This window comes from Panicum hallii, chromosome 8 (assembly GCF_002211085.1).
Source record: "Panicum hallii strain FIL2 chromosome 8, PHallii_v3.1, whole genome shotgun sequence".
In the NCBI taxonomy this organism is placed as follows: domain Eukaryota; kingdom Viridiplantae; phylum Streptophyta; class Magnoliopsida; order Poales; family Poaceae; genus Panicum; species Panicum hallii.
The window spans coordinates 44,786,010-44,812,762 of NC_038049.1; the positions used below are offsets into that span (position 1 = coordinate 44,786,010).

The 26,753-nt window shown below is 45.3% G+C and overlaps 4 protein-coding genes and 1 long non-coding RNA gene across 6 annotated transcripts; 2 read left to right on the forward strand and 3 right to left on the reverse strand.

Annotated features, from left to right (window-relative positions):
- Positions 1–4,814: 4,814 nt before the first annotated feature.
- Positions 4,815–10,185, reverse strand: LOC112903238 (ribulose bisphosphate carboxylase/oxygenase activase, chloroplastic). Of its 2 annotated transcripts, none has more exons than XM_025972471.1 (4): positions 10,020–10,185; positions 9,473–9,895; positions 5,833–5,918; positions 4,815–5,727 (listed from the first exon to the last, which is right to left on the reverse strand). In XM_025972471.1, exons 1-4 carry the CDS (start codon positions 10,065–10,067, stop codon positions 4,968–4,970), a joined length of 1,317 nt encoding a protein of 438 aa, XP_025828256.1. In that variant the 5' UTR covers positions 10,068–10,185; the 3' UTR covers positions 4,815–4,967. The 2 variants fall into 2 exon arrangements, with proteins under 2 accessions (XP_025828256.1, XP_025828257.1); XM_025972472.1 differs by lacking the exons at positions 9,473–9,895; positions 10,020–10,185 and adding exons at positions 6,063–6,473; positions 6,605–6,766.
- On the reverse strand, positions 8,576–9,466 carry LOC112903240 (ribulose bisphosphate carboxylase/oxygenase activase, chloroplastic-like). Its single transcript, XM_025972473.1, has one exon. It carries the CDS (start codon positions 9,395–9,397, stop codon positions 8,651–8,653), a length of 747 nt encoding a protein of 248 aa, XP_025828258.1. The 5' UTR covers positions 9,398–9,466; the 3' UTR covers positions 8,576–8,650.
- A 144-nt stretch (positions 10,186–10,329) lies between the features above and the next one.
- LOC112872429 (formin-like protein 6) lies at positions 10,330–13,946 on the forward strand. The gene is made up of 5 exons (XM_025935498.1): positions 10,330–10,354; positions 10,581–10,879; positions 10,977–11,057; positions 13,544–13,587; positions 13,786–13,946. The coding sequence occupies exons 1-5, from the start codon at positions 10,330–10,332 to the stop codon at positions 13,787–13,789; spliced, it is 453 nt and encodes a 150-aa protein (XP_025791283.1). The 3' UTR covers positions 13,790–13,946.
- Positions 13,947–18,678: 4,732 nt separating this feature from the next.
- Positions 18,679–21,912, forward strand: LOC112872430. The gene is made up of 3 exons (XM_025935499.1): positions 18,679–18,760; positions 20,388–20,559; positions 20,672–21,912. Exons 1-3 carry the CDS (start codon positions 18,679–18,681, stop codon positions 21,615–21,617), a joined length of 1,200 nt encoding a protein of 399 aa, XP_025791284.1. The 3' UTR covers positions 21,618–21,912.
- A 1,951-nt stretch (positions 21,913–23,863) lies between these two features.
- LOC112902412 lies at positions 23,864–25,088 on the reverse strand. The gene is made up of 2 exons (XR_003230575.1): positions 24,791–25,088; positions 23,864–24,476 (listed from the first exon to the last, which is right to left on the reverse strand). It is a non-coding gene; the product is annotated as an uncharacterized LOC112902412 (long non-coding RNA).
- Between the last annotated feature and the right edge of the window lie 1,665 nt (positions 25,089–26,753).

The window sequence follows — 26,753 nt, forward strand, 5'->3', positions numbered from 1 at the left end:
TATCTCCCATATGCTTGCCAAACCAAGGAGCATCTTAAGGGTTGGTATGTTATGCACAAGGTATCACCGCATGGCAAAGTACCTGTCCCAATCGATGAGGATTACAACTTAGACCCAAACACATATGACGGAGAGTTCTTTCAAGAAGAGGGGCTAGAAGGGCGATTTGAGATAGACTTAACCGAAGCGGTCGGAACGGAAGTTGAAATGGTTATTGATGATGATGAGGAGGAGGAGGTGCAAAATGCAAAAGACTTACAAATGCTAGAAGCATTACATTTAGGCAATGTCAATGACGATAGTTATGCTTCGGATAATGCGGACTATGACATGGTTGATAGTGATGATGAGACTTATGATCCAGCTAATCCTGATGATGAAGATTACTTTTAATCAATGTAATACTATATTATTACATAATTATATTTTATTTATTTTGCATCTCTTTCTAAGTATGGCAAGTTTATCTGTACTTATTGATTTACTCTTCTTAATTTCAGGTGATTGAACAAAGATGGTGGGCGGTGGTTTCATGAGGAACGTACGGTCCCTTTACTCCAGAGCAAGGAGTGCCCTTGCACCGTCCGATGTAGCAGAGGGGTCGTCACGGAGGGGGAGGGGGAGGAGGGGGAGGGGGAGGGGGAGCTCACAGGGGCCCTCGCAGGACGACACGGAGGAGGTGGCACAGTTGCCTACGCAGGATGAGGGGTCGGAGAGGGATGAGGAGGTGCAGGACAGGGACGAGGAGGTGCAGGAGAGGGACGAGGACTCGTAGGAGGAGGACGAGGATTTGCAGCACACCGCCTCTGGTTCCACGGGCTCTGGTTCCGCAGCCTCTGGTTCGTCGAGAGTCTACTTGCGAGGTCCCTCGAATCTCTCTCACCGACCGATACCTCGTGACAGGCGCCCGCTGATTACTCCCGATAAGAACAGGTAACTTTAAATGTTTTCACCGCTTGTACATGTAATATGTTCAAATCTAGAATAGAAAGTAATGATTTTTCTTAATCACTTGTGCAGGGGTTGGAAGATTGTGCAGCCTGGAGCTTCTCACCAGCGCACCGTCAATGGCATCATCGGTATTCTATGCAGGCAACACTTTCCTGGCATGGTTTTGTACGGCGGAGTGTGGGAGCTGGCCTATACGTTTGAGCACTACGCCGCGGCCCCGGATGCTGAAGATCGGGAGGGCCGGGTATTCAGCAACAAGGCGGAGTGGGTGAAGGGGGAGCTGTGGGTAAGTGCTCGATAAATCGCATATTAATTGCACAATTTTATACCATAAATGAATGAGATCCATTGTGTTTGTATATGTAGGATTTCTTCCGATGCGAGGCTGGTAAAGAGGGCGAGGCAGATGTGGTGATCACCAATTGCTGCAAGAAACTGGTCTGGGAGATGCACTACGAGGCGCGTATCCAAGCCGTTAGAAATTACCACGCCACCGTCCTTGGACAGAGGGTCACCAAAGAAGAAGCAAGAACAATTTATTTGACTCCGGAGCAGTACATACAGGTAAAGAACAAAACACTGTGGCTTGATTCTTTTTCTACATAAGGACGGCTTAATTTCATCTTCTAATACGCCATGCATGTACTTGGTGTCTTCTAGGTGACTCCTAATTGGTGCATCTCGTATCCCGATTGCCGGCGACACATAGTGCAGAAGTGGTGCTCCGAGGAGTGGGAAGAGAATCACGTTGCTTGCCGGGAGCGACGTTTGATGATGCCAGGTGTAGCACACCATCAAGGCAGCCGCAACCTCAGCGGATACGCTGAAGCATGGGTACGCGAATACATTTATTTCATCTAACACTCAATTATGCATGCTTTCTAATCATCTTGTTGCTTTTCTCGCAGTCATCATCACATGGTGGCCAGCCTTGCAATCTCTTCAAGGCATTTGCTCTGTCCCACAAGGGAAAGGCGACCTCCGACGTTAGCTACAACCCGGAGGACGGGCCCGAGGCATACAGCAATGCGAGCATCCACTCCCGCCTCAGTGACTACACATCGATGGCAAGAGAGGTCCATGGCCCAGAATATGATCCCACCACAGAGGATCTTGACACAGAGATCGTCATGAGGGTCGGAGGAGGTAAGAAGAAAGGACGGTACTGGATTGCCGATGGCGCAATCGACTCGTCCTCTACTCCTACACTTTCTCAGATCCGAGCAAGGAGCACGAGTGCGAGCTCAGCCATACGACCTCGGCAGGACACTTCACGCCATCAGATACAGGCACTCCAGGTTATTCCTTCTTTGTCCGTCGCTCGTTGATTATTACATACGTTTTGTATGCATTATTGTAACATTGGCGTGAAAACTGTGCAGGGCCGGCTGGAAGAAGAGACGAGGAAACGACAGGAGTTGGAGCAAAGGATGAGTGATGTACTTACTTACATGCAGAGTCTTAGCGCTGCAATGGGTGTACCTCCGCCAGCTTCTCTGTTCGCGCAACCTCCACCACCTGATCCGTACTCTACTCCTGTAAGTATATAAAATATAAAATATAGATTGTTTTAGCAAATTTAAATATATAGTCTTTGCTATACATCTAGATAAACATTGTTAGTATATAAAAATAGCTTTTCCTTAGTCAGTTGCAGACAAACTTTAGCTTCTTTTCTTTTAAAAGGCTTGTGATTGTCCTTTTATGTAATGGTAGGGCTCCTTTTTAAAAGATTAGAGGGCACCTTTTTGTCCATTTATGTTTTAATTCAGCGAGCTAGCATTTTAAAGTTTATTTTTTATGCGCGCGTTAATAAAAAGAACATAGTAGAAAATACTAGGTGAACATGACGAGTAAGGTGGAATGAAGTTGAATTACAATGATAGAGCAAAAGATGGAACTGTGCTAGTAGGCTAGCAGTTCCGAAGTGCATCCAACATGGCAACATAACAACATTATTTTTTGACCTAGGAATTTATGCCTCTGATCTTTAAGTAAAAAGTAAATTGCAGTTGATGTGATAATAGATGATACTCCCCTCATGAAATTAATCCAGAATCACACATCTCCTCAATACTCCCAACATTTGAAATTACAAGGCTTATTTCATTTAGTTAGGACAAGCCTTTCAGGAACGATCACTCTATTAAATGATAACTTTTGTGATACAGAAATGATGTCATAAGATTCATATATTAGAAAACAGTTACTTATGATTATAATTTGTATATCACATAATCACATTATCACATAAATGAAATATATTGATCACTTGGTCAATGCATGTTCGTATATGTTAGTACTCAATCCATGAAAGGTTTAGCTGCACTTTATCCAGAGTGATATGTACCTGTGTGCAGCGGGGTTGTATGTTGACTTATGCAACAAGCTAATAATAGGTATATATGCAGAGTGGGAGGATTCCATGGAAGAGTTACATAGGTCTTGTTGAATGCCATTCAGTCTTTCTTGCATTTGTATGCCGAAGTGTTAGTTCTTCGTTGCTGTTGATAGTAGAGATTTTTTTGTTTTGTATGCTGTTTGTTAGCTTAATTCAGTATTAGATGCTTTTGTACATTAGATGATGATTAGAGGAATTCACTTGTACTGATTTATTTCTTTATTAGGTTTCTAATAGTCTGGCTATATTTATGTACGATCGTCATTTATCTTGTCTCACATGCAATCTCTTCTTCTCTGTGTAGAGACAATCGGCGGCGTCAAATGATCCGCATGCACCGCCATCTCCAAACCACGCAACTCCAAATCAGCCATCTCGAAATCTTCATTTGTGACATTGGAGCTTGTGTGGTGAGCTTGTGTGGTGAACATATGTGGTGAACTTGTGTGGTGAACTTTAAATGAACCTTTATCGTTGTTAACACTTATGTGGTGAACTTGTGTATGTGATATTACTTGTGTGTTGACGAGACTTTGTTAAATTTGGTTGTGACGATAAGACTTGCGTGAATTTGGTTGTGTATGTGAAATTTCAAATAATATGCCTGTGTGAATATATATAATATGCCTGTGTGAATATGTGCTTGTGTAAAATGCCACGGAAAAAATAAATTAAAATCTTAAAAAAAACTCTTTGCCGAGTGTATAAAAAAAGCACTCGGCAAAGTGACCTGAACTTTGCCGAGTGCCAAGTAACAGGCACTCGGCAAAGTGACGTAAACTTTGCCGAGCGCCCTCTGTTTGGCGCTCGGCAAAGTCTGCCCTTTGCCGAGTGCCACGTCACAGTCACTCGGCAAAGAACCAGCCTTTGCCGAGCGCCAGACTGAGGGCGCTCGGCAAAGATTAGGCCCTTTGCCGAGCGCCAAACCGAGGGCGCTCGGCAAAGAGCCATCACGGTCCCAAACGCCGTCACGGCTACTTTTCTTTGCCGAGTGTCTAACCTGACACTCGGCAAAGCCTTTGCCGAGTGCCCGACAAAAGGCCGGGCACTCGGCAAAGACGTCTTTGCCGGAATATTCACTGCCGAGTGCCCTTTGCCGGGTGTTGTGTTTTCAGGGCTTTGCCGAGTGTTGTAGACACTCGGCAAAGGTCCTGAATCCGGTAGTGACTTAACTCATTGCTCAAATTAAAACACCTTTAGAATTTATTTGTTGCATCATCGTATCCCTGGATTTGAACAAGGGAAGGGTGCTGTTGTTTCGCTGTACAGTTCATTTGGCTTCAGAAATTCTCTCTGACGACTTCAGTAAGCAAATAGAGGTCACACATATATAAGGATTATTAGTCCTTGAAAGGAGATATAATATAGATGGCAACATTCTGTTTCACACTTTTGCACACTGCACCATACCAAATAGATAACGTAGCCCATATATTTATATATATATATATATTGACAAAAATTTTCATGCCCAGCTATCGCTTGGCCAGATCCGGCCGGCACTTTAATTAATTAATTAATTAATTAGTACAAAGAAGAGTAAAACATCAATCTTGCAAACTTAATTGGCCGCCTAGCAATTCGATCAATGGCAAGAGGTTGGTTTTCTACATTTCTACTTGAAGAAGGCGCCAGTTTTCATGGCGTCCTCGTTAGCCTCACCAAGAGCCGCCTCGCTGAGGTACTTGTCGGCAAGCTGCACACGCTTGACGTTCTCCTGCTCCGCCACCAGCATGTGCCCGTACTCCAGCAGCTTCTCGATCGTCATCTTGGGCTGCTCGAACTTGGGAGGGCCCTCCTTGGAGTTGACGAGCTTCTTGCCGATGTTCTCCACGCCCGTCTCGGCGACCCACTTGCGGACCTCGTCGTCGTACACCCGGGCACGCAGCGCGCCGAAGAAGTCGATGGACTGGCCGGGGAAGGTGTCGACGAGCTTGGTCACGTCCTCCTGGGGTACGCCGTCGGTGCGGAAGATGCCCAAGCACACGCCGATCCTGTCCTCGCGGGTGGGAGCCCAGTAGAACTTCTCCATACGACCGTCACGGATCAGCGGCGCGTACAGGGTGGAGAAGTCGTTGCCGGTGACCACGATGGGCACCCGGGGGTTCTCCTCCTTGTTGTACATTCCGGGGAGCTGCACGTTGGTGGGGTTGTCGGCGATGTTCATCAGGGTGGCGTTCACCATCTGGTTGTTCACCGTGTACTGGGTGGTGCCGCCCATGCGACCGGCACCGGCGTCGAGATCGTTGATGAACAGGCAGCACATCTTGCCCTTCTTGATGATGTCGGCGGCCTCACGGTAACGCTGCCTGATGAGCTTGGCGGGCTCACCGGCGTTGCCGCTCTCAAGCTCTCCGGCGCTCATCATGATGGGGCTGCAAGGCAATTGTACGTATGCTGCTGTCAGCATTATATATGTATGTATGTATATATGTATCTATATAGATACATATACATATATATGGATGTTAGTTACTTACGTGATGCCCATCTTGGCGAAGACCAGCTCACACTGGAAGGATTTTCCTTGACCCTTGCCTCCCCAGATACCCAAGATGAGGGGAACCTGATGAAGAAATCGAACCGAATCGAGTCGATCAGTTGTTTGGTTGATTGTTCGCATTGGCGAAATCGATCGATCGATCGATCTGATCAATCAAGCTCATATATATATATATATGAGGTAGTGGAATGAACGAACGAACGGAACCTTGATGTTTGGCAGGGTCATGAAGTTCTTTGAGAGGTGGACGACGAGCTTGTCCATGAATGCCGGGGCGATGTAGAAGCCGTCCTTCATGTTGTCCCAGGCACTGTAGTCCCTGAGCCCCTGGCTCATGTACTCGTAGGAGCTGAGCACGGCCTCGTGGGTGCCGTCCCCCATGGGCGCCTGGAAGATGGAGTCGACGAGGCCCTTCCCCCTGGTAATGTCCTGCTGGTCGTCCGAGATGTCGTAGGCCAGGCCCTTCCACCTGTCGCTGTCGGTCTGCTTTGACTCGTCGATCTCCTTGGCGGCCATGACCCTGAACCTGTTGGCGCCGGAGCTCTTGCCATGGTAGTTCACGGCGGCGGTCGCCTGCTTCCTGAGCTTCTTCCCAAGGAAGCTGGCCGGGGTGGAGGCCTGTGTTTTTTCATTTAATTTGGTCGTCCGTCGTCAATAAAAGGCCGCCATTGATCGATCGATCGAGATGGAATTACTTCGACTGAAGCATGCAATGCAAGCACTGAACAGTAGTGATGATGAACGCTCACCGGAGCTCCGACGGTGGAGGAGAAGGCGGCCGCCATCTCGATCTGATCTGGTGCTCTAGCTGCTTCCTACACTAGCTAGCTAGCTAGCTGACCCGTTGCTGCTGCTGATCTTCTCAAAGTACTGAGGCCGAGCCCTGTGAGGAATTAAATAGGGGGGGGGGGGGGGGGGGGGCGCACTTCTGGGGTGGCCGTGCGTGTCCGCCGTCGCGGCGGCCGTGGCCTGTGGTCGGGAGGTCAGGGAAGGGCGGGCTTGTGGATCAGCTAGCTCCCACATCTCCCGGAGGCCGGAGGCCACACGCTGAGGATGGGGTTCGGCAGACGTGGCCGCATCCCGGCCGGCCAATGGGATCGCTTGCTTGCCCAGCATGACGACTGACGACGACTCCTCGCTCCCTCTTCAGCTTCAGCCATCTATATGCCTCTTCGCTCCGATTGTCGTTTCTTCCATGACACCGCATCACTGAGAATCTGGGCGTCTGCAGCATGCTGATGAACCACCCACCATCTTTCCATTGTCGTTTCTTCCTTCTCGATCTTTTTCTCTTTTGAGGAATCTTCCATCCTTCTCGATCTTGGCCGACGGGTAGTATGTATGTGCTAGCTAGTATGCATTAGGCCCGTCTCCAGGCCGCAGAAAAGGCCTCCGATCCGCTTGCAGGATGGATGAGGCATCCAAATTTTGTATCCTTCCTAACTCATGTCATGTGCACCACAAATATTAATTCATTTCTTTTTTCTCCCTCTCTGTGCGTCTATATATATATATATATATGGTACGCCGAATTACATTATACCAAGCTTGGACGACTGTCATTTAGTTGCTACCACATCACATGTACATACTTCTTTCTTGTTAGGGACTGAAGGCTGGACATACATGCATGCAGGTTAATTTTAATTCTACTAAATTATTTGAGAGTTTGCGCACAAGGGAAAAAAAGTCTGCTAAAACTCCACATGTGTATATATATATTGCTGCCCGGTGACCCACATGCCTGCAAGGCTTTCATGTGATTTGTGGTGCCTAGAGCTTAGCGAGTTTTCTGGAACTTTCTAATTAATCTATTTGTGTTTAGCCAGAGGGCCACCGGTAATAATTTCCATGGCCCTTGTTTGCTGAAATAATGCAACCTTTGCCGGCCTGTACATGTTGGCTGCATGCTTGCTAGCTAGCTGCTACCAACTAACTGATGATCCATGCGCTTTCATATGCTCAACTTGCTTAATAGTGGCTTGATGTGCTCTCCTACCAGAATAATAGGGCAACATCGCATATCAATACAACCTGCTCAGGCTGGCGTTTTGCTGGGCAAAGGAGGATCTCGCTTGCAATATGGCTGTTTTCTTCCAATGACCACCACTGCTTCTGCGTTTCTACATATGTTTGCTTGGTCTCCTTCCAGCAGATTGCATTGCTAGCTACAGTGCGTGGCTATTTGTTACTACTTTGCATCACGCATCCAGATTATTTAATTTGGCAATTTAGAGTTGTGGTTTTTAGACAAAAAGGAAACATTATCACAGCCGTTGCATCAGCCAAAGGATGCACAAAGGCAGCCGCAGTAATTAGTTATTTGCATCCCTTTCTTGCTGGATCCGATACTGTCAAATATATGGCATATTGCGGTATGAGAATGTGCGATGCCCATAATGTTGTAGATGAATGGCGTTAAGGAAGCCAAAATTATATTTATAAGAACGATGAATATGCACTGTCAGAAAAAACCCCTCTGATGATAATTTGCATTTTGTTCTTTATTTAGAGCAGAGTTGACCCTTTGGGTGGCTTCAAAGATGATTGTCATATTTTTAGGTAAAATTTGGTACTATTTTTATATTTTTCTTAATTTAAAATGAATTAGTTTTGATTTTTATATCAAACTATAAATTTTTAAACAAATTGCAAAATCACATTCGAAACCACCCAAAGGATCAAGTTTGCCCCGTTTCGATAGTTGAGCGGCCGCTAAATAGACCCTTTCAATGCATCCAAACATTATATTTAACCATTGGTAATTCATAGAAACTTGTACAACGATAATTTGACTAGAAAGGCATGTCGTCGTCGCCGAGCGCCGCCTCACTGAGGTACTTGTCCGCCAGCTGCACGCGCTTGACGTTCTCCTGCTCCGCCACCAGCATGTGCCCGTACTCCAGCAGCTTCTCGATCGTCATCTTGGGCCGCTCGAACTTGGGTGGGCCCTCCTTGGAGTTGACGAGCTTCCTGGCGATGTTCTCCACGCCCGTCTCGGCGACCCACCGGCGCACCTCGTCGTCGTACACCCGGGCGCGCAGCGCGCCGAAGAAGTCGATGGACTGGCCCGGGAAGGTGTCGACGAGCTTGGTCACGTCCTCCTCGGGGACGCCGTCCGTGCGGAAGATGCCCTTGCACACGCCGATCCGGTCCTCGCGGGTGGGAGCCCAGTAGAACTTCTCCATGCGGCCGTCGCGGATGAGCGGCGCGTACAGCGTGGAGAAGTCGTTGCCGGTGACGACGATGGGGACACGGGGGTTCTCCTCCTTGTTGTACATCCCGGGGAGCTGCACGTTGGTGGGGTTGTCGGCGATGTTCATCAGGGTGGCGTTCACCATCTGGTTGTTCACCGTGTACTGGGTGGTGCCGCCCATGCGGCCGGCGCCGGCGTCCAAGTCGTTGATGAAGAGCACGCACATCTTGCCCTTGCTGATGATGTCGGCGGCCTCGCGGTAGCGCTGGCGGATGAGCTTGGCGGGCTCGCCGGCGTTGCCGCTCTCCAGCTCGCCGGCGCTCATGACGATGGGGTTGATGCCCATCTTGGCGAACACCAGCTCGCACTGGAACGACTTGCCCTGGCCCTTGCCCCCCCAGATCCCCAGGATGAGGGGCACCTTGATGTTTGGCAGGGCCATGAAGTTCTTGGCGATGTGGACGACGAGCTTGTCCATGAAGGCCGGCGCGATGTAGTAGCCGTCCATGGTGTTGTCGAAGCTGTAGTGCCTGAGGCCCTGGCTGATGTACTCGTAGGAGGTGAGCACGGCCTCGTGGGTGCCGTCCCCCATGGGCGCCTGGAAGAGGGAGTCGACGAGGCCCTTGCCCCTGGTGATGTCCTGCTGGTCGTCGGAGATGTCGTAGGCCAGGCCCTTCCACCTGTCGGAGTCGGTCTGCTTCGCCTCGTCCACCTCCTGCTGCTTATAGGCGAAGACTCTGCTGCACAACAACCCCCTGCCATGGCCACGGCAGCTCCTCTTGTGCACGTGCTGCTGCTTCCTGATGAGCTTCTTCTTCCCGAGGAAGATGCCCGGCGTCGAGGCCTGCGTGCTTTGATTTGGGTTAGTGATGGATCGGATCGATCGACTTTAAGTAAGAAGAAGCAAGCTATTAGCCCATCAACATCAATCATGAACCAATTAATCAATTATATATATAGTTTACTACCGGCGCTGCGATGGAGGTGGTGGAGGAGAAAGCAGCCGCCGCCGCCATGGATATGGATCCTTGTGTCCCTAATCAATGTACGTAGATCTGTGGCGTTTGAGAGCAGCTAGCTAGCTTGCTTGCTCAGAATTAATTACTACAATGGATCGATCGAACTCAGCAGCCTGCTGGAACTGCACCCTATTAATCTATTATAAATATGATCCTATATATAGGCAAGTGATCGAAGTAACTAACTGAGCAGCAGACAGCATGCTCTGGATCCTTCCCGATTATATCCATTCACTCCAGAACGTTAAGGAAGAAGAGGATGACGACGACGACGAGTCGTGATGGTGATCTATCAGTGTCATGCCAATGTGGCACAATACAATACTGTGCTATGCAATGAAGCAGCTAGTACACACGATCGACGTGAATGATGAATGGATGGATATTCTAGAGCAGAGCACCACCCAGCGATCCATCATATCTCTTCGTCGTCATCTGATGAGAATTAGTTTTTTTTTGTCTGATGAAGAATTAATTTTTTGAGTGGAATTGAAGAATTAATTACTGCAGAAGCAAGCAAACCACACGCTAGCTCTAGCTGTGGATCAGATGGGCCACGAGAGGCCCACCCCACCACCCTTCAGTCCTCCAGCCCACGACGAGACGAGCCAAACCAAGTCAACAAGTGGGACCCAGGCAGCCACCCCAAACCGCCTCGAATCGAAGCTTCTCTCCCCTTCCGCTCCGCCGCCCAATCTCACCGCCGCCTCTCCCCAAACCCTAGCGGCGATCCGATCCAAGGCCACCCGCCGCCGCCTCCGCCTCCGCCCGCCACGGGCCCATCTTCGCTGCGCCGCCGCACCGCGCCGGTAAGCCCCTCGGAACGCTTCGTTTCGCTCTCGCTCGTGCCTTGCATTTCCCCCCACCTCCGTGCGATCCGTTTTGCTTGCTGTGTTCCGTCTCCAGATCTCCAACCCTAACGCCGCCGCCATGGTCATGGGGAAAGAACGCCGCGACTCCAGGACTCGCCCTCGCCGCCGTCTGCAGGTACGTTTCGAGGTCCTTCCTTTGACCGCCTGCGCTGTATCGTCGACCCAGCGCTAGATTGTTGCTTCTGGTGCTAGGGTTTGGACGGGGATAGCCCAATCGATTCGTGCGCTTTTCGGTGCTGGGACGGTTTTGGGTGGTCCAGTTTCAATGTCAGTACTTCGTATTTTGGGGACCATTTTGTTTTGGGTGCTTGGATTTCTGCTTCCTAGTACCCCGGGTTCAATGTCAGTTATCGGAATTCCTAATCCTCTCGACCAGTTAGATTTCTAAGACTCTGTTTCTGAGATAGTTGCCACTGCATCTGTTCATCCCCATCTTGAGTGCTGCCGTTCATCTGTAGATTGGATTTGTTGTTCGGTGTATACATTTTTGTATCTTTTCATTCAATTTGTGCTGAATGACAATCTCCACCTGTGATTTTTTTCTACATTGTGGACCTGTGCCCAGCGTTTCCTCCCTTTAATCTGTTCCTTTTTTTATTTTTTCTCTAAGATTATGGGTCATGGTTCCAGTTTTGATGAGTGCCATGGAATTTGCGTTCATTGCCCTTAAGATGACTGGTGTTATATTCACACTAGCTAATGCACTTGCAAATAGCTGTGGGTCATCTGATTTTAGGTTGCTGTGGTGTTAGTTTTTTTACATGTATTTTTTTCGGATATCGCAGATGTTAGGTTGTGATATCAATTGGTATGTGATGTTAGTTTCCTCCATATATCTTTTCGATTCTTCTGACAAGAATATTGCAGGTGTTACTTTTCTGCTGTTAGGTTGTAGTAAGTATAAAAGAAGTAGCTTTTTATGCTTTTGTTTTTGGGCACCATATGTGCTTAAATGGTATAGTAGTAAGAATTTTTTTCTCGGGAATCATTCCTGCTCAATAAGAAGAAAATGCTGCCAGTAGGCCCCTCTATTCCTGATCAAATAGATTTTTCCAATTGCCTGCTTTCCGTTGCTTTTGCAAATCCTCACAAGCCAATGAACTGAATTTATTTTTTTAATATTTGCAAAATTTTATTGTATTTTGGAATAAGCACGTCGCTGTGGTAGGAGATGTGCAACAATCTTTATGTTTTACTGTTTTGTAGAATGGATTGTGACTGGCAACTATGGAGTTCAGATTAGTTCTCTCTTGCTGGGTAGGATGAGGCATGGCTGTGAGTCGGTTTGTGTCTTTTAATGTGTATAAAGTGCCTTCTATAGGGCACTAAGCAGTTCAGCTTTCTTGCCAAATGATCAGAGATTGATCATTTGATCTGTTGCTTTGCCAATTGCCTTCACAGGTGGTATAGAGCACTAAGCAGTGCTGCATTTTGGCCAAAAAATGATCAGTGATTGATATGGTGCTTTGCCAATTACCATCGCAGATGAAAAACAAATGTTGTAAAAGATGTTTGAAACCCTGTTGTCTGGAAGTCTGGGAGCTAAGGCAGATGTTTATTTGGTCATTACTCAGTGGGTCATTATTGGTGGTGCTTGACGCGCTAAGCAGTTCGTTAATTAACAGACATCTTTGTTGTTTTCAATCGATTTTTTCCTCTGTTGTTTATTACATCTGACTGAAATCATTTCTTTCTTCACCCGCTTTTGCGTTTTTGGGGACATGGCACGTGGCTAGGTTTGATTGCACAGAAAAAACTGACTGAAACTGAAACAGAAAACACTAGCATGTTATGTAGTCCTTTTCATTTTCTCTACATGCATTTCATTCTGCTGCTAAAGTTTCGTATTGTGTGTGTTTCTTACTGGATCAATTAGGCTGCATGGAATGGTATTTGACCTTATTAGCACCTGCAGAAAGAACTATTTTAGTGACATGTTTTATCATTTTTGAGATGTGACATGGTTGCACCAGCCTTGCAAGTTGTTGCACCTCCAATGCATTTTGCTTCAAATTTGAACAAGACTCTGAATAGCCACACTATCCTAGTTTCTTGACAAGTTGTCACAAGTTCGTAAGATACCACCTTATATGCACAATATGTTATTTACCACCACATGCCATCTAAATCACTAAATCAGTCAGCCTAATACTATTTATGGTCACATTATTTCTTGAAACATGCACTGTAGGTCAACTTGTAAGGTTGACTTTGTTTTTCCTTTTCTGGGTGGTCAACCTGTAAGATTAGCATGGTTAGTCTTGTTATGTTGATAGTGATTAGCATGGTTATTCTTGTGATAAATTCCTGTAAGCTTATCACCCCAAATGTGTTGCAAGGTTGAACCGGCCATGGGAGGAATTCTTTTCGCTTGGCCTTCATATCACTAGTGATATCGCTGCGTTCTGGTTATGTATGAAACACTTATCTTCTTTTTGAACCTTTCTGAATTTATAATTGAATTGGAAACTTATCCTCATTTCCATCCTGTATATGTGTGTTTTTCTATCTTTTTTGTCCCTGTAAATTGAAATTAAAACTTTATTAGTAAGCGTGTTCAGAACTGCAAGCTGATTTATTTGTTCCATTTGCTGATAACAGGGGCTCGTGATTTCTTTTGATCATTACAGAGCATGTTTTAGAGTGTAAGCATGAACTTTTGTCAGCAGCAGACGACATCCAAGCTCGTGAAAGCACCAATGGAATGAAATCATTGATATATTTCCGATAACCCATTGAACTTATCATTTGGCATATTTGTGTTCTAGTGTGATGTTGCAGCCACGAAACCCAAGAAATATTAGATCATGGATTTTTGGTTTATTAATGATGGGTTTTTACAGATAAGTTCTTTGAAAGAATTGGGAAGTATCTTTCTTTCCTGGCATATGTGGGGAAAGATATATGGAATCTTTTATTTATTGAGGTATATAATTAGTATATGTCCCCCCTTTCAGATGGAGGCATTGCTAGCGGACTATAAAACTCTTTTCAGATTTCCACATACTTGCTATACTTAGTGAAATATGTTAATCTCCTAATGTTTGGTGCTTGGCATGAATACATATTTGCTGGTGTATACTCTGAGGTTCATACATAAACTTCTGGTGTGCTTAAGTCCGTGACCTTTAGTGAACATGCTAATTGGAGAGTTCTTTAGAGTAGTTAAACAAGAGCATTAGTTAAATCTGCAATTAACTCTGTAATAGGACCTAGAGTGGGGTGAATGAATGAGGGATATTTTTGGCTAATGATTTTAGATGGGCATAAGCCGTCATCCTTGAGAATTTGGTCTCTAGATTTTGACTCCCTTGATGAAAGTAACATGATATCGCCTTTATTTGGACAATCCTTACCCTTTGCCACATGGATTTTGATTATGAACCCACTCCTATTCTCACTAACCTCCACATCCATGCCGCTGGAGATGTCATCCATGGCTGAGCAGATGTTATGCCAAATCTCCAATAGAATTAAGTTATGGAATGCTTTTGAGTAGTCGACTCCTATTTTGAATTCCGTGGGGATCGTCTCCACCTATAAGAACATAGCAATATTTACAATCAGTCATCAATCAGGTACAAAATAGGAATCTTGCCTGCTAGGAGAGCCTCATTACCATAAAGGGGGTGGCTTCTGGATCAAGATATCGTGAACTGATCATGATAGCACTTCTTCTGCGAGATACTGTTTGGGTTTGTGCAGCATTTTGCCGGCGAGCAGGGCCATCCGGTACAAACTAGGCCCTGTGCAAGGTGGCCGGCGCGGTGGAGCTGCGGCAACGGTGGGGGGGGGGGGGCAAAGCGGAGGTGGCCGGTGCCGTAGAGGCTGCAGACTACCGGCGCGGTGGAAGCTGCGGCAACGGGGGACGGCGAGGCGGAAGAATGGCGGCGGTGGCGGCGGTATGGCCGGCGCGGTGGAGCTGCGGCAATGCGGGACGGCAAGGCGGAACAATGGCGGCGGTGGAAAGCACAGAGCTGGTCCGTTTTGGCTGGCACAGAGCTGGTTCGTTTTGGCTGGCACAGATCTGGTCCGTTTTGGCTGGTGAGGAGCTCGTCCGTTTTGGCACAGAGTTGGAGTATGATAGGCTGCGTGGGTGGGGGATATGAGGCCAGGTCGCAGGGCTGGGCTGCGGCCCAATCGCGGGGAGCCAGGAAGGATGGAGTAGAGTGGGCTGGGGAGGAAGCAGTGAGCCCGTAGTGGCCCTTTTCTATTTTCCATTTGTGATATATACATATATTTTCCTTTACCGAAGGCCTCGTCGCTGCACAAGTAATTTTGTTATTACATACATACACAAAAGGAACGGAAATGCAATGGATATTATGTCCAGCTTTTTCACTGGAAGATGACGTCTGGGCAAAATCTCATGGCTCCATCAAAATCTCATGCGTTTTAACAAAACGAAACAAGATACATACACGAACGCGAAATTAAGACAGCAGACCTACATAGCCAGTTCATTAGTACGAATTACGAAATTCGGATACATAGGATTCGAAATTACATATTTAAATAAAGAGGAGCTGTCCATTTCCACCATATTTGCAGCTTAAATTTTCACATCTTCTCTAGCTTCGCCCCTGAAGTAATAACCGTGCTTGATCTGAAGTTGATTCGCTATCTCATATGACAAAAAAGCATCTATGGTGGCATACCTTATTTGCTCATCTGTCAAGAACTATGAATGCCACCAATTGTGGTCCATCTTGTGCTTCTGGATTTTTATTTCTAGCACCTCTGATGCAATGTGCTCCAGTGATGATCTTCACTGCTTGCCAAAACGTTTGAGATGTCTATATTTTTCATTAACTTGTGGTACGATGACCTGATGGCCGTCCCACTTTGTAATAGTGATGCCACAGTCCCCCTCTAGGCGGACAACATCAGTGCTCCGACGAAAATATGGCCCTCCTTTGTAAGAAAACTCTTAAGGACATCAGGAAGTTTGCCCCCGGCGTTATGTACCTAGAACTTGAGTAGTTAGGGATTGATTCGCACGTAGCTAGAACTTGAGCGATTGATTCGCATGTACCTGGAACACAAGGCAGCGCGGGCCAACGCACAGTAGCAACAGGGCGAGTTTGTAGGCCTCGGTTCCGATCTTGCGCCACTCGGTGTCTAGTCCAACTACCATAGGACATGGAGGTCTGTTACCTTTAATATCTTGGATGAACTGCTCTACGACGACCGTATCAACTGTGATCGTTGTCTTGATTGTCGTGTTGTAGAAGGCAATGTCGTGGTTCGACGTCGGCGGCCACGGACCGATGAGCTTCATCTTGTCGTGGTTCGACGTCCCCTCACCCCACAGCGGCTTCGTCTCAATGGTAGTAGGCTCGTCGGTGGGAGACCACTCACCCCACAGCGGCTTCGGTTCAGCTTTGGCGATGTCGCTCTCCGTGTTGTATTGGGCTTGCGTCGGGCACGGAGGGAAGCCGCCGGTGTCGCCGACTGTGGCGCCGCCGCCGTCGTGCATGGGGTGGGAGCGGAAGCGAGATGAACTGTCCATGGGGCGGGAGATGAACCGATGCGAATGGATTCCCGACGAATGGAGACTCCTATTTGTAAGGGCGGAAGATGAATTGTTCAAGGGGCGGGAGATGAATCGAAAGGACGGCGCTGAAGGCAAAGAGCCGGCCGTCAGGTCGCCCTTACAAACAGGAGTCTCCATTTGCCATGAATCCATTCGCACCAGTTCATCTCCCGCCCCATGGACAGTTCATCTCGCTTCCGCTCCCGTCCCATGCACGACGGCGGCGCCACGCCCCATGCACGACGGCGACGGCGCCACGGTCGGCGACACCGGCGGCTTCCCTTCGAGCCCGACGCAAGCCCAATACGACACGGAGAGCGACATCGCCAACGCTGAACCGAAGCTGCTGTGGGGTGAGTGGTCTCCCACCGACGAGCCTACTACCGTTGAGACGAAGCCGCTGTGGGGTGAGGGGACGTCGAACCACGACAAGATGAAGCTCATCGATCCGTGGCCGCCGACGTCGAACCACGACATTGCCTTCTACAACACGACAATCAAGACAACGATCACAGTTGATACGGTCGTCGTAGAGCAGTTCATCCAAGATATTAAAGGTAACAGACCTCCATGTCCTATGGTAGTTGCACTGGACACCGAGTGGCGCAAGATCGGAACCGAGGCCTACAAACTCGCCCTGTTGCTACTGTGCGTTGGCCCGCGCTGCCTTGTGTTCCAGGTACGTGCGAATCAATCGCTCAAGTTCTAGCTACGTGCGAATCAATCCCTAACTACTCAAGTTCTAGGTACATAACGCCGGGGGCAAACTTCCTGATGTCCTTAAGAGTTTTCTTACAAAGGAGGGCCATATTTTCGTCGGAGCACTGATGTTGTCCGCCTAGAGGGGGACTGTGGCATCACTATTACAAAGTGGGACGACCATCAGGTCATCGTACCACAAGTTAATGAAAAATATAGACATCTCAAACGTTTTGGCAAGCAGTGAAGATCATCACTGGAGCACATTGCATCAGAGGTGCTAGAAATAAAAATCCAGAAGCACAAGATGGACCACAATTGGTGGCATTCATAGTTCTTGACAGATGAGCAAATAAGGTATGCCACCATAGATGCTTTTTTGTCATATGAGATAGCGAATCAACTTCAGATCAAGCACGGTTATTACTTCAGGGGCGAAGCTAGAGAAGATGTGAAAATTTAAGCTGCAAATATGGTGGAAATGGACAGCTCCTCTTTATTTAAATATGTAATTTCGAATCCTATGTATCCGAATTTCGTAATTCGTACTAATGAACTGCTATGTAGGTCTGCTGTCTTAATTTCGCGTTCGTGTATGTATCTTGTTTCGTTTTGTTAAAACGCATGAGATTTTGATGGAGCCATGAGATTTTGCCCAGACGTCATCTTCCAGTGAAAAAGCTGGACATAATATCCATTGCATTTCCGTTCCTTTTGTGTATGTATGTAATAACAAAATTACTTGTGCAGCGACGAGGCCTTCGGTAAAGGAAAATATATGTATATATCACAAATGGAAAATAGAAAAGGGCCACTACGGGCTCACTGCTTCCTCCCCAGCCCACTCTACTCCATCCTTCCTGGCTCCCCGCGATTGGGCCGCAGCCCAGCCCTGCGACCTGGCCTCATATCCCCCACCCACGCAGCCTATCATACTCCAACTCTGTGCCAAAACGGACGAGCTCCTCACCAGCCAAAACGGACCAGATCTGTGCCAGCCAAAACGAACCAGCTCTGTGCCAGCCAAAACGGACCAGCTCTGTGCTTTCCAGCGCCGCCATTGTTCCGCCTTGCCGTCCCGCATTGCCGCAGCTTCCACCGCGCCGGTAATCTGCAACCACTACGGTGCCGGCCACCTCCGCTTTGTCGCCCCACGTTGCCGCAGCTCCACCGCGCCGGCCACCTTGCACAGGGCCTAGTTTGTACCGGATGGCCCTGCTCGCCGGCAAAATGCTGCACAAACCCAAACAGTATCTCGTAGAAGAAGTGCTATCATGGTCAGTTCACGATATCTTGATCCAGAAGCCACCCCCTTTTATGGTAATGAGGCTCTCCTAGCAGGCAAGATTCCTATTTTGTACCTGATTGATGACTGATTGTAAATATTGCTATGTTCTTATAGGTGGAGACGATCCCCACGGAATTCAAAATAGGAGTCGACTACTCAAAAGCATTCCATAACTTAATTCTATTGGAGATTTGGCATAACATCTGCTCAGCCATGGATGACATCTCCAGCGGCATGGATGTGGAGGTTAGTGAGAATAGGAGTGGGTTCATAATCAAGCTCCATGTGGCCAAGGGTAAGGATTGTCCAAATAAAGGCGATATCATGTTACTTTCATCAAGAGAGTCAAAATCTAGAGACCAAATTCTCAAGGATGACGGCTTATGCACCATCGTAGTGGTTAAGAATACTACTCTGTGGTATGAGCGGAGTGATAACTCGAAGAGAGGGTGGATGACTGTCTCTCTGTGGAAATCCTAGTCAGGAAGGCTTATATCAGGTTATGCACTTGGAAAATCTGAGTACTTATGAATGTCGTTGGAAAGTCATGACGAATGGCTTCAAATGCAGTTCTAAATTAATCAATCTCATATTGAGTAAAAATAATATTGGTGTAAGTACCAGCCTCTCTCTCTCTATAATTAGAGTATCTTTTTGCATTCTTTTGTTCTGCACTAAAGTGGAGTTTATGCTGTAGGCTGATGGGAAATGTGGACAATGCCCAGATAATGGATTTGACTGTGAGGCTGCTCGTGCTTGTTTTGGACTGAATAGCTCGCAGGCTCATGCAGTGAAATAGTTGCATTTCAGCATGTCGATGTCCTCATAGGTCTTCTGCACAGCTAATTTGGGGCCCAACAGGTAAACTAAAACAGTTTCAGTAATTCTACATGCGCTCCTGAATTTGATGCCCCGTGCCAGAATTCTTGTGTGTGCTCCAACAAACACCGCCATCTTGCAATTGGCTTCACATCTTGTTCCTCTAGTTGGGAAGTGCTCTAAATCCAAAAACTTAATCAATGCCATAATTCTGTTTGGGAATATGCAACGCATGAGGTAGAAAGCTGATAATGAAAAATTATCAAAACTATTTGAGAGCAATTGTGTTACTTCGGAAGCATCAAGAACAAAATATGCAAGACTTGTATTTTGCACTCCCTATAGGTCAACTTGGTTGGAAAATCAGAAATTCGACATCTTGGTTATTGATGAGGCAGCAAACTTAAAAAGAATGTTAATCAAGGATCCCTCTTGCAACTAGTGGGATCGAAAAAGTGGTGCTTATTGGGGATGACAAACAACTACAATCAGTGGTAAAGAGCACGGTATGTCTTCATTATATGATCATTTGAGAGTATCCATGATTCCTTGTGTTACTAATGATTATTTCTCGACTGCTAATACATTCTCCTTGCTGGTAATTTCCTAACTATTAGATTGCTAGAGAGAACGATTTTGGGCGAAGCCTCTTTGAGAGATTAAGTGAACTTGATTTCCCAAAGCACATGCTAAATATTCAATATAGAATGCACCCTTCCATCAGCAAGTTTCCAAATCAAAAGTTTTATGAAGGAAAAATTATAGATGGTCCCAATATTAACGACTATAACAACACTTATCTTGATGGCCATATGTATGGTCCTTATTCATGCATCCATGTTGAAGATGGTTTCGAAGAAAACAGTAGTCAGGGATCAAAAAATATTGTTGAAGCTGCTGTGGTAGCCAATATTGTTGGCAGACTTGCTGAAGGTATGTCTAGCATTTGAGCTTATAAAGAACATTGACTTTCATGTTTCATTAAAGCTGATATCTTTAAGTGCCATCCATATTTCTTTGGTCTAAAACCAAGCAGAAGAAGAAAACCAGTGTCGGTATAGTATCAGCATATGCAGCCTAAGTAATTGCTTTGCAATAAAGAGTTCAAAGTTATAAGAAGCATGACTTCCTTTCTGTTAAAGTATGCACTGTTGATTCATGTCAAGGAAGTGAGAAGGACATATTTATCCTTTCAACCGTTAGACACAATCATGGTGGGAATATAGGCTTTTTCAATTGTGATAAGAGAACTAATGTGGCCTTGACAAGAGCTAAGTATGTTAACTTTTGTTTGCTTTTTTTTTTGTTGGCAAAGGATCAGCCTTCAGATACTTAGTCAATTCAATATCCCAGTACATATTCATCTAAATAATTATTTTTCACACAGGAACTGCCTCTGGATCCTTGGACATGAACCGACTCTCCTTGACATTAAATCAATACGGTCTGGTTTAGTCAAAGATGCCCAGGATCGTAAATGTTTCTTTAAAGCTCGCGATGATGATTCTCTTGCTAGAACAATGGATCAGTTTAGACTTACGCAAAACTCACAGGTGACGGACAATGTTTTGCGATTGAACATTGAATGTCAGTGTGCTCCAGATGCACAACTCACAGGCGACAACCGTGCCACAAGACCAGACGAGGCACAGGTTGAAGAGCCTGCACATGCAGAGCAGGCGCCTGTGCAGGCAGGAGGGGCTGCAGGGCAGGTGCATCTTGATAAGCTCTCGCCCAGTCTTTCAAAGAAGAGGGCCCATTCTTTGCATGAGGACCAGCCTGACGGTCAGTTTGCTCCAGGTGAAGAACTCACAGATGAAGAGGTTATAGAGTCTGCACATGCAGAGCAAGTGCATCTTGCTCAGCTCTCGCCCAGTCCTTCAAGTAAGAGGGCCTGTCTCAGTCAGTTTACTCCAGGTGCTCAACTCACAGATGAAGCAGTTGTACTAGAGGAAGAAGATCGTCCTCTAATTGAGCTTCTAGGAGGTTTGCCCCAACTAGCTGAGGATGTAGCCAGGACGCCTATGAGCTACAATACATTAAAAAGGAAGAAGTCATCGGTTAAATGCGTAAATTTGTATCTACAGGACAGATCTGCCAGCGATGAGCGTTTTTGGTCGAACGAGCATATGAATCTATACAACAATATGTATAGCGAGAAGCAATGTGCTGACAATAAATGGATCAATTGGGAAAAGATCAGACAATTCCCTAGGATGCCAGATGTTGAGAAAGCATGTCATGACATTGGTCTTCATGAATTGATGGCTATAAAACAGAACTGGCATAAAGAAACAATCAAACAGTTCTACTCCACATTGTTTGTAAATTAAAGTAGGACCTCGCTGACATGGATGACAGGCAGAAATAGGAAGATTACTGTCACAAAGAAATTTTGTCAGAAGGTTCTACATGTTCCAACCAAGCACAGTATTAAGATTGAGCGCCAATTGACTGATGCACAAGAAGAAATCAAGAGTGCGGATGGTAACCAAGTGAATTCATTAAATCGGATTATTAGAAAGACTATCCATCCCGCTAATGGAGATAGAGGTAACATTCACAGATTAAGTCAGGCCCTACTGTATCATATTTTGTTTAGGAAGCCTTTTGACATTGTAGACATGATGTTCGAGGAGATGGAAAACAACCACAGGCACAATAAAAAGAGAATGCCATATGCCCCATACATCATGTTACTTATTAACAGTGCAATTAGAGAGAAATTTGTACCCGAGGGTGGAGGAAATGAATGTGTTCACAAAAGGTACAACATGGAGTTCAAGTTGCCTAAACAGACAAAGGATCATACAGCTTCAAAGTCCAAATCGACCTGTGCACCACTGAAAAAGTCCAAATCGATGCGTGTACCATTGTTGAAACCATGAACACTTGATCTGTAGAAGCCTTGAGGATGAATGGATGTCTTCCGGATACCAGAGTGCATATTGGACTGCATGCTTTGATGCAAGGCAATAAGTCTGGATTACCAGGTGATGTCTGATACTTGTAATTTAATATTTAGTGTAACCTGAATCAGCTTCCGTGTTTAACTGAACATTTTTTTGCCTTTTTAATATCTTAGGTGCCTGTAATTATACATGTAATAATCACATGTCTGAATTTATGAGCAAGAATATGTAGGAGAAATGTTGGAAGAGGAGGCTGCTGAAGATGCTTGTCAAATGGCAAAGGATGGCGGAGATTTTTGGCAAAGAGCCCCAGTCTAGGATGGCAAAGAATTTTTGGCAAAAGGATGGCAAAGTAGTAGTTCTGTTAGTTTTATGTTATGTAGGTATTATGCTTTCTCCTGAGAGATGTCCATCCACTAGTAGTCCTGCAAGCCTTGTATTATTTCATGGAGATGTCCAGCCACTAGTACTCTTGACATCAGCAATCCAAACACCCCATTCTTTATCCTTCGTGTGTTTATCCTCTGATTATCCTTCACTTCGTGCATGTGACTCAGCATCCTTTGACAATGTTTTAGCAACATCACTGACAGTCTTAAGAGAGGACCGCGAAAGTGCACTTTTATGCTTTGCACCATCCTACAGAAAATTCAATTTCGTTATCATTTTGCCAGAGTCATGGCAAGCATAAAATATAAAATAAAACTGAGGTTATCTTTCTCCTCACACGCATACGCCAATTGTTTGTACTTGCAGTGCACAGTTAGTTGCACCACCGGCCTCTCACTCTCTCCTCTCTGAGCTCTGATTACCACGGTAATAAACTAAGCATCGTGCTCCTGGAACAGGAGTTTATTATTGGGAGTATCCTCCTAATCTTCTCGCTAACAGCCGTCAAAGCATCTATCTGGTACTGGCCGTAAACCATATCTTTCTCCTCTTACCTTCCTTATGCAAATATTTATTGCGGTGATTGGTTTGTTCACAAGTTGCAGTTTCAGAAATCTGAACTGTTTGTGTAACTCATGTTTGATGATAGGCATGGTCCAATGGGTCTCTCAGTCAAGAAACGGAGGTGTGTGTATAGAAGAGAATCTGGCCGCTTAGAAAGTAGACTTGCAGAGGTGAGTTCTAATTTCTTACACAAACATTTTAATTCTGGTAACTTGAAAGAATATGTTAGAGATTATTAGGGAGAATTCAGCTGCACCCTTGCAATAGTACCATTCACGCTATACATTGAGCTAGAGCATTTTAATTTTTGCTTGCATTAATAGTTCAGCCACTGAAGTGTTCACATATTTCTGAATTTAAACAGGCTGTGTAAATGATTTGTGTTGATGGGTTGATTATTTTTCCCAATTCTCATTGAACAGTGACACTCACACCATCTTTCTGTTGACCACATGACCAATTTCCTGTCTTTTTCATTGTTTCAAGTACTTTTATTGATCACTGAATCATTCTTTACTTGTTTTGTCTATGCCAAGATATGACATCGTACTTCTTTTCCAGCCTGATGCATTGGTGCTAGACCAGGATGAAAGGAATGACACCGACAAGAATATAGCTGTCATGTTCGACATCACAAAAGTATAAAGCTGGAACATCTCATTCTGAACCGGCAGTCCTTTGCACAAACCATTGAGAACATATTTGCGCTCTCATTTCTGGTCAAGGATGGGAGAGTTGAGATAAACGTGATTGAGGGCGGGGATCATTTTGTCGGTAAGTGTTTCTTCTGATGATCCATCCCACACACCAATGTGAATGATATCTAATGTTGATCAATTCGTGGATTACATTCTTATTGTAGCTCCAAGGAATGCTCCTGCAGTTGGATTGATAACCTCCAAGAAAGTGACCAACACCCAATTTGTTTTCCGGTTTGTTAAGAGTCCGCACCTCCTCATCCTCACTGGGTCGTCCTTGAAGTATTTTGAAGAATCAAGGACTGGATGTGCATACGGAATACGTTTTGTACCCAAAGATTGTTAGTTACGCCTTCACCGCAGAGCCAGCCGCAATCTGGAAACCGTCCTACCATGCCCAATGCCGGTCCACGGCTAGTCAGATGTAACGCCAATCCAGATAATCCTCGCGACGGAGCCGACGCGGCGGTGCCAGCTGGCGTTCTCGGCGGATAGAGGAAAACGAATGGTTCACCAGCGGCGGCCACGACGGCGTGATTCGTCCCAGTGAGGATGAGGAGGTGCGGACTCGTTTGGTACGGCGAAGGCGGCGGGGCGTCGGCGGCGAGGCGGCGGCTAGGGCCTGAAACTGACCATGACAAGGATCAGGTACTTGATCTTACTATTGAAGGTGAGAGCAGTGAATCTGAGGCTGCAGTGATAATTGAAACAGAGAACAGAGATGATAAGACTTCAGAGGATGAACATATTTCTGTTGAGAAAGAGCAAGGTAAAAAAGAAGAGCCTGTACTATCAACTGACACAACGAATGACGAAGCTGTCAGCCGAGTGAGTATGAAAATATGTATGTTTCATATTTTAATATTTTTCCATCACTGCTACATTTCATTTCAGGACTATCTTAGTTAAATTGAAGCATGGTACTAAAAACAGTATTATCACCTGGGAACAAATGAAGGATTGGTTGGGACCACAGAAGATGGTCTCCAACTCTATTGTTGATGCAATAGGCATAACCATAGCGGAAGAATCGAAGGAACATGAGGTGTAGAAGATCGTTGTCGACAGTTGTATTGAAGTATGTAAAAATGTCCTCCAATCTTCATTCATTTTACCAATTTTATGTTCTAACTCTGATGTGATTTTGTGGGGTGATTTGTCAAAGTTGAAATCTGAAGGTTTTACCAATTTTATGTTAGTTTTGACTGTGATGTGACTTTACAGGGTGATTTGTCAAAGTTGGAATGTGAAGATAGAAAGTTTATCAACGAAGCTATCAAAAGCAAGTGCCTGGTAATGTTATGACCTTTTTAGTGTCAAAGATTTACTAATCATTTTTTTGTCAACAAAGATTTACTAACCATTTTTTGTTAGATATTTTTCCCTGTTCGAGTTAGTATTGAGCCTGGACGAAAACATTGGTTTCTATTGGTTGCAAATGCCAGGCAAGAAGTGTTTCAGGTCTTCAATTTAGGTACACGAAAACTAGTTTATTCAAGAAAACAGATACTTTCGTGTCAACACAGCAGGATAGGTAAGATCAATTTTTCTTTCGTATTTTACCCTTTCATTTGTGTTTATTAGGAGTAATATACGAACAGTACAACCTCAAGTTAGGAATTGCACAAGTTTAGAAAAATATAAGTTTCCCCAGTTATAACTATATTTATGTTCCTATCTTTTTGTTACTTTTGAGCTTCGACAGTGAGATATTTATAATCAATGTCATGGAAAATTGGAATGGAGTTCAAATGGAAAGAGATGACAAGGTAAATAAAGTACATAATCAAAGAATTTAAAAACCTACTTTGTTTCATTGTTTGCATGTGTTGACAGGTGTCCTTTCTTTATTTTGCATACTCAGGCTGACCCGAATAGTAGGAAAATATACATGCACAGGTTGATCACGCATGAACAGAATAATGCTTTACTACCAGATTTATTTTAGAAGGTGGTGAAAAACAAAACAGGTACCCTAAGGCTGAAGAAGGAAGATACTACCACATTACAAGAGATCTATGCTTCTCTCACGCCGGAGGAAGAAGAAGAAGTAGATGGATTTTTAAATGGTCAAAGGTATCAAGTTCAAATGGTCAAAGCTAAGTGCTATTTTTTTCTTTAACTTATTATCACAATTAAGCACCAAATTCCCTTCCCTTTTGCAGTAAAAAGCTTCCAATATTTCATACTCCATCGGGCACAATCATTACAAAAGAGACTGCATCGTTATTGAATGATGAAAAGTGGTTAAATAGCGAAATAATCAATCTGTACCTTAGCTTGTTTGAGGAGAGGCAAACAAGACATCCGGATAAGTTTGAGGAGGCTGGCACTCCCTCTTTATCAATAGAAAAGACACCGGAACAAAGGATGGGCAAGAGGAGGAATACTTTTAATAGAAATTATATAAGTACTCCCATTAATTTTGAAGAACATAAATTCCTGGCTCCTAATAAGAGTGATGATATCTATCAACTTCTCAAAGGGAACTAGTAAGTTTATGGATGATTATAGTTTGTTGAGAGTTGCTTTAATTAACTGACTGATGTTCATACATGTTTTTAATTGGCGAAGCAATGATAATCTGGTGTTGAACGTGGGCGGGACTACCATGACGGGGGGTGAGCTGGTAAATTGCTAAATAGGAGACGGAATTTCTAAGAATACTAATGCAAAATGAGGAGGCAAGAAGCAAAGCATTCTTTCTTCCCCTGCATTACATAGTTTGATGTGTTTACAAATCAGAATGCAATGCCAAGTAGACAATATTAGCCATTTTGTTGTATGCTGAATTGGCTTATAACCAGGCCCCATATCATCAGTCAATAGAAGGGGTTTAAAGCAAACCTGCTCGATGAAATAGACAAGCAAGTCCTCTGACAATTCAAGGTCACCACACTGTGAA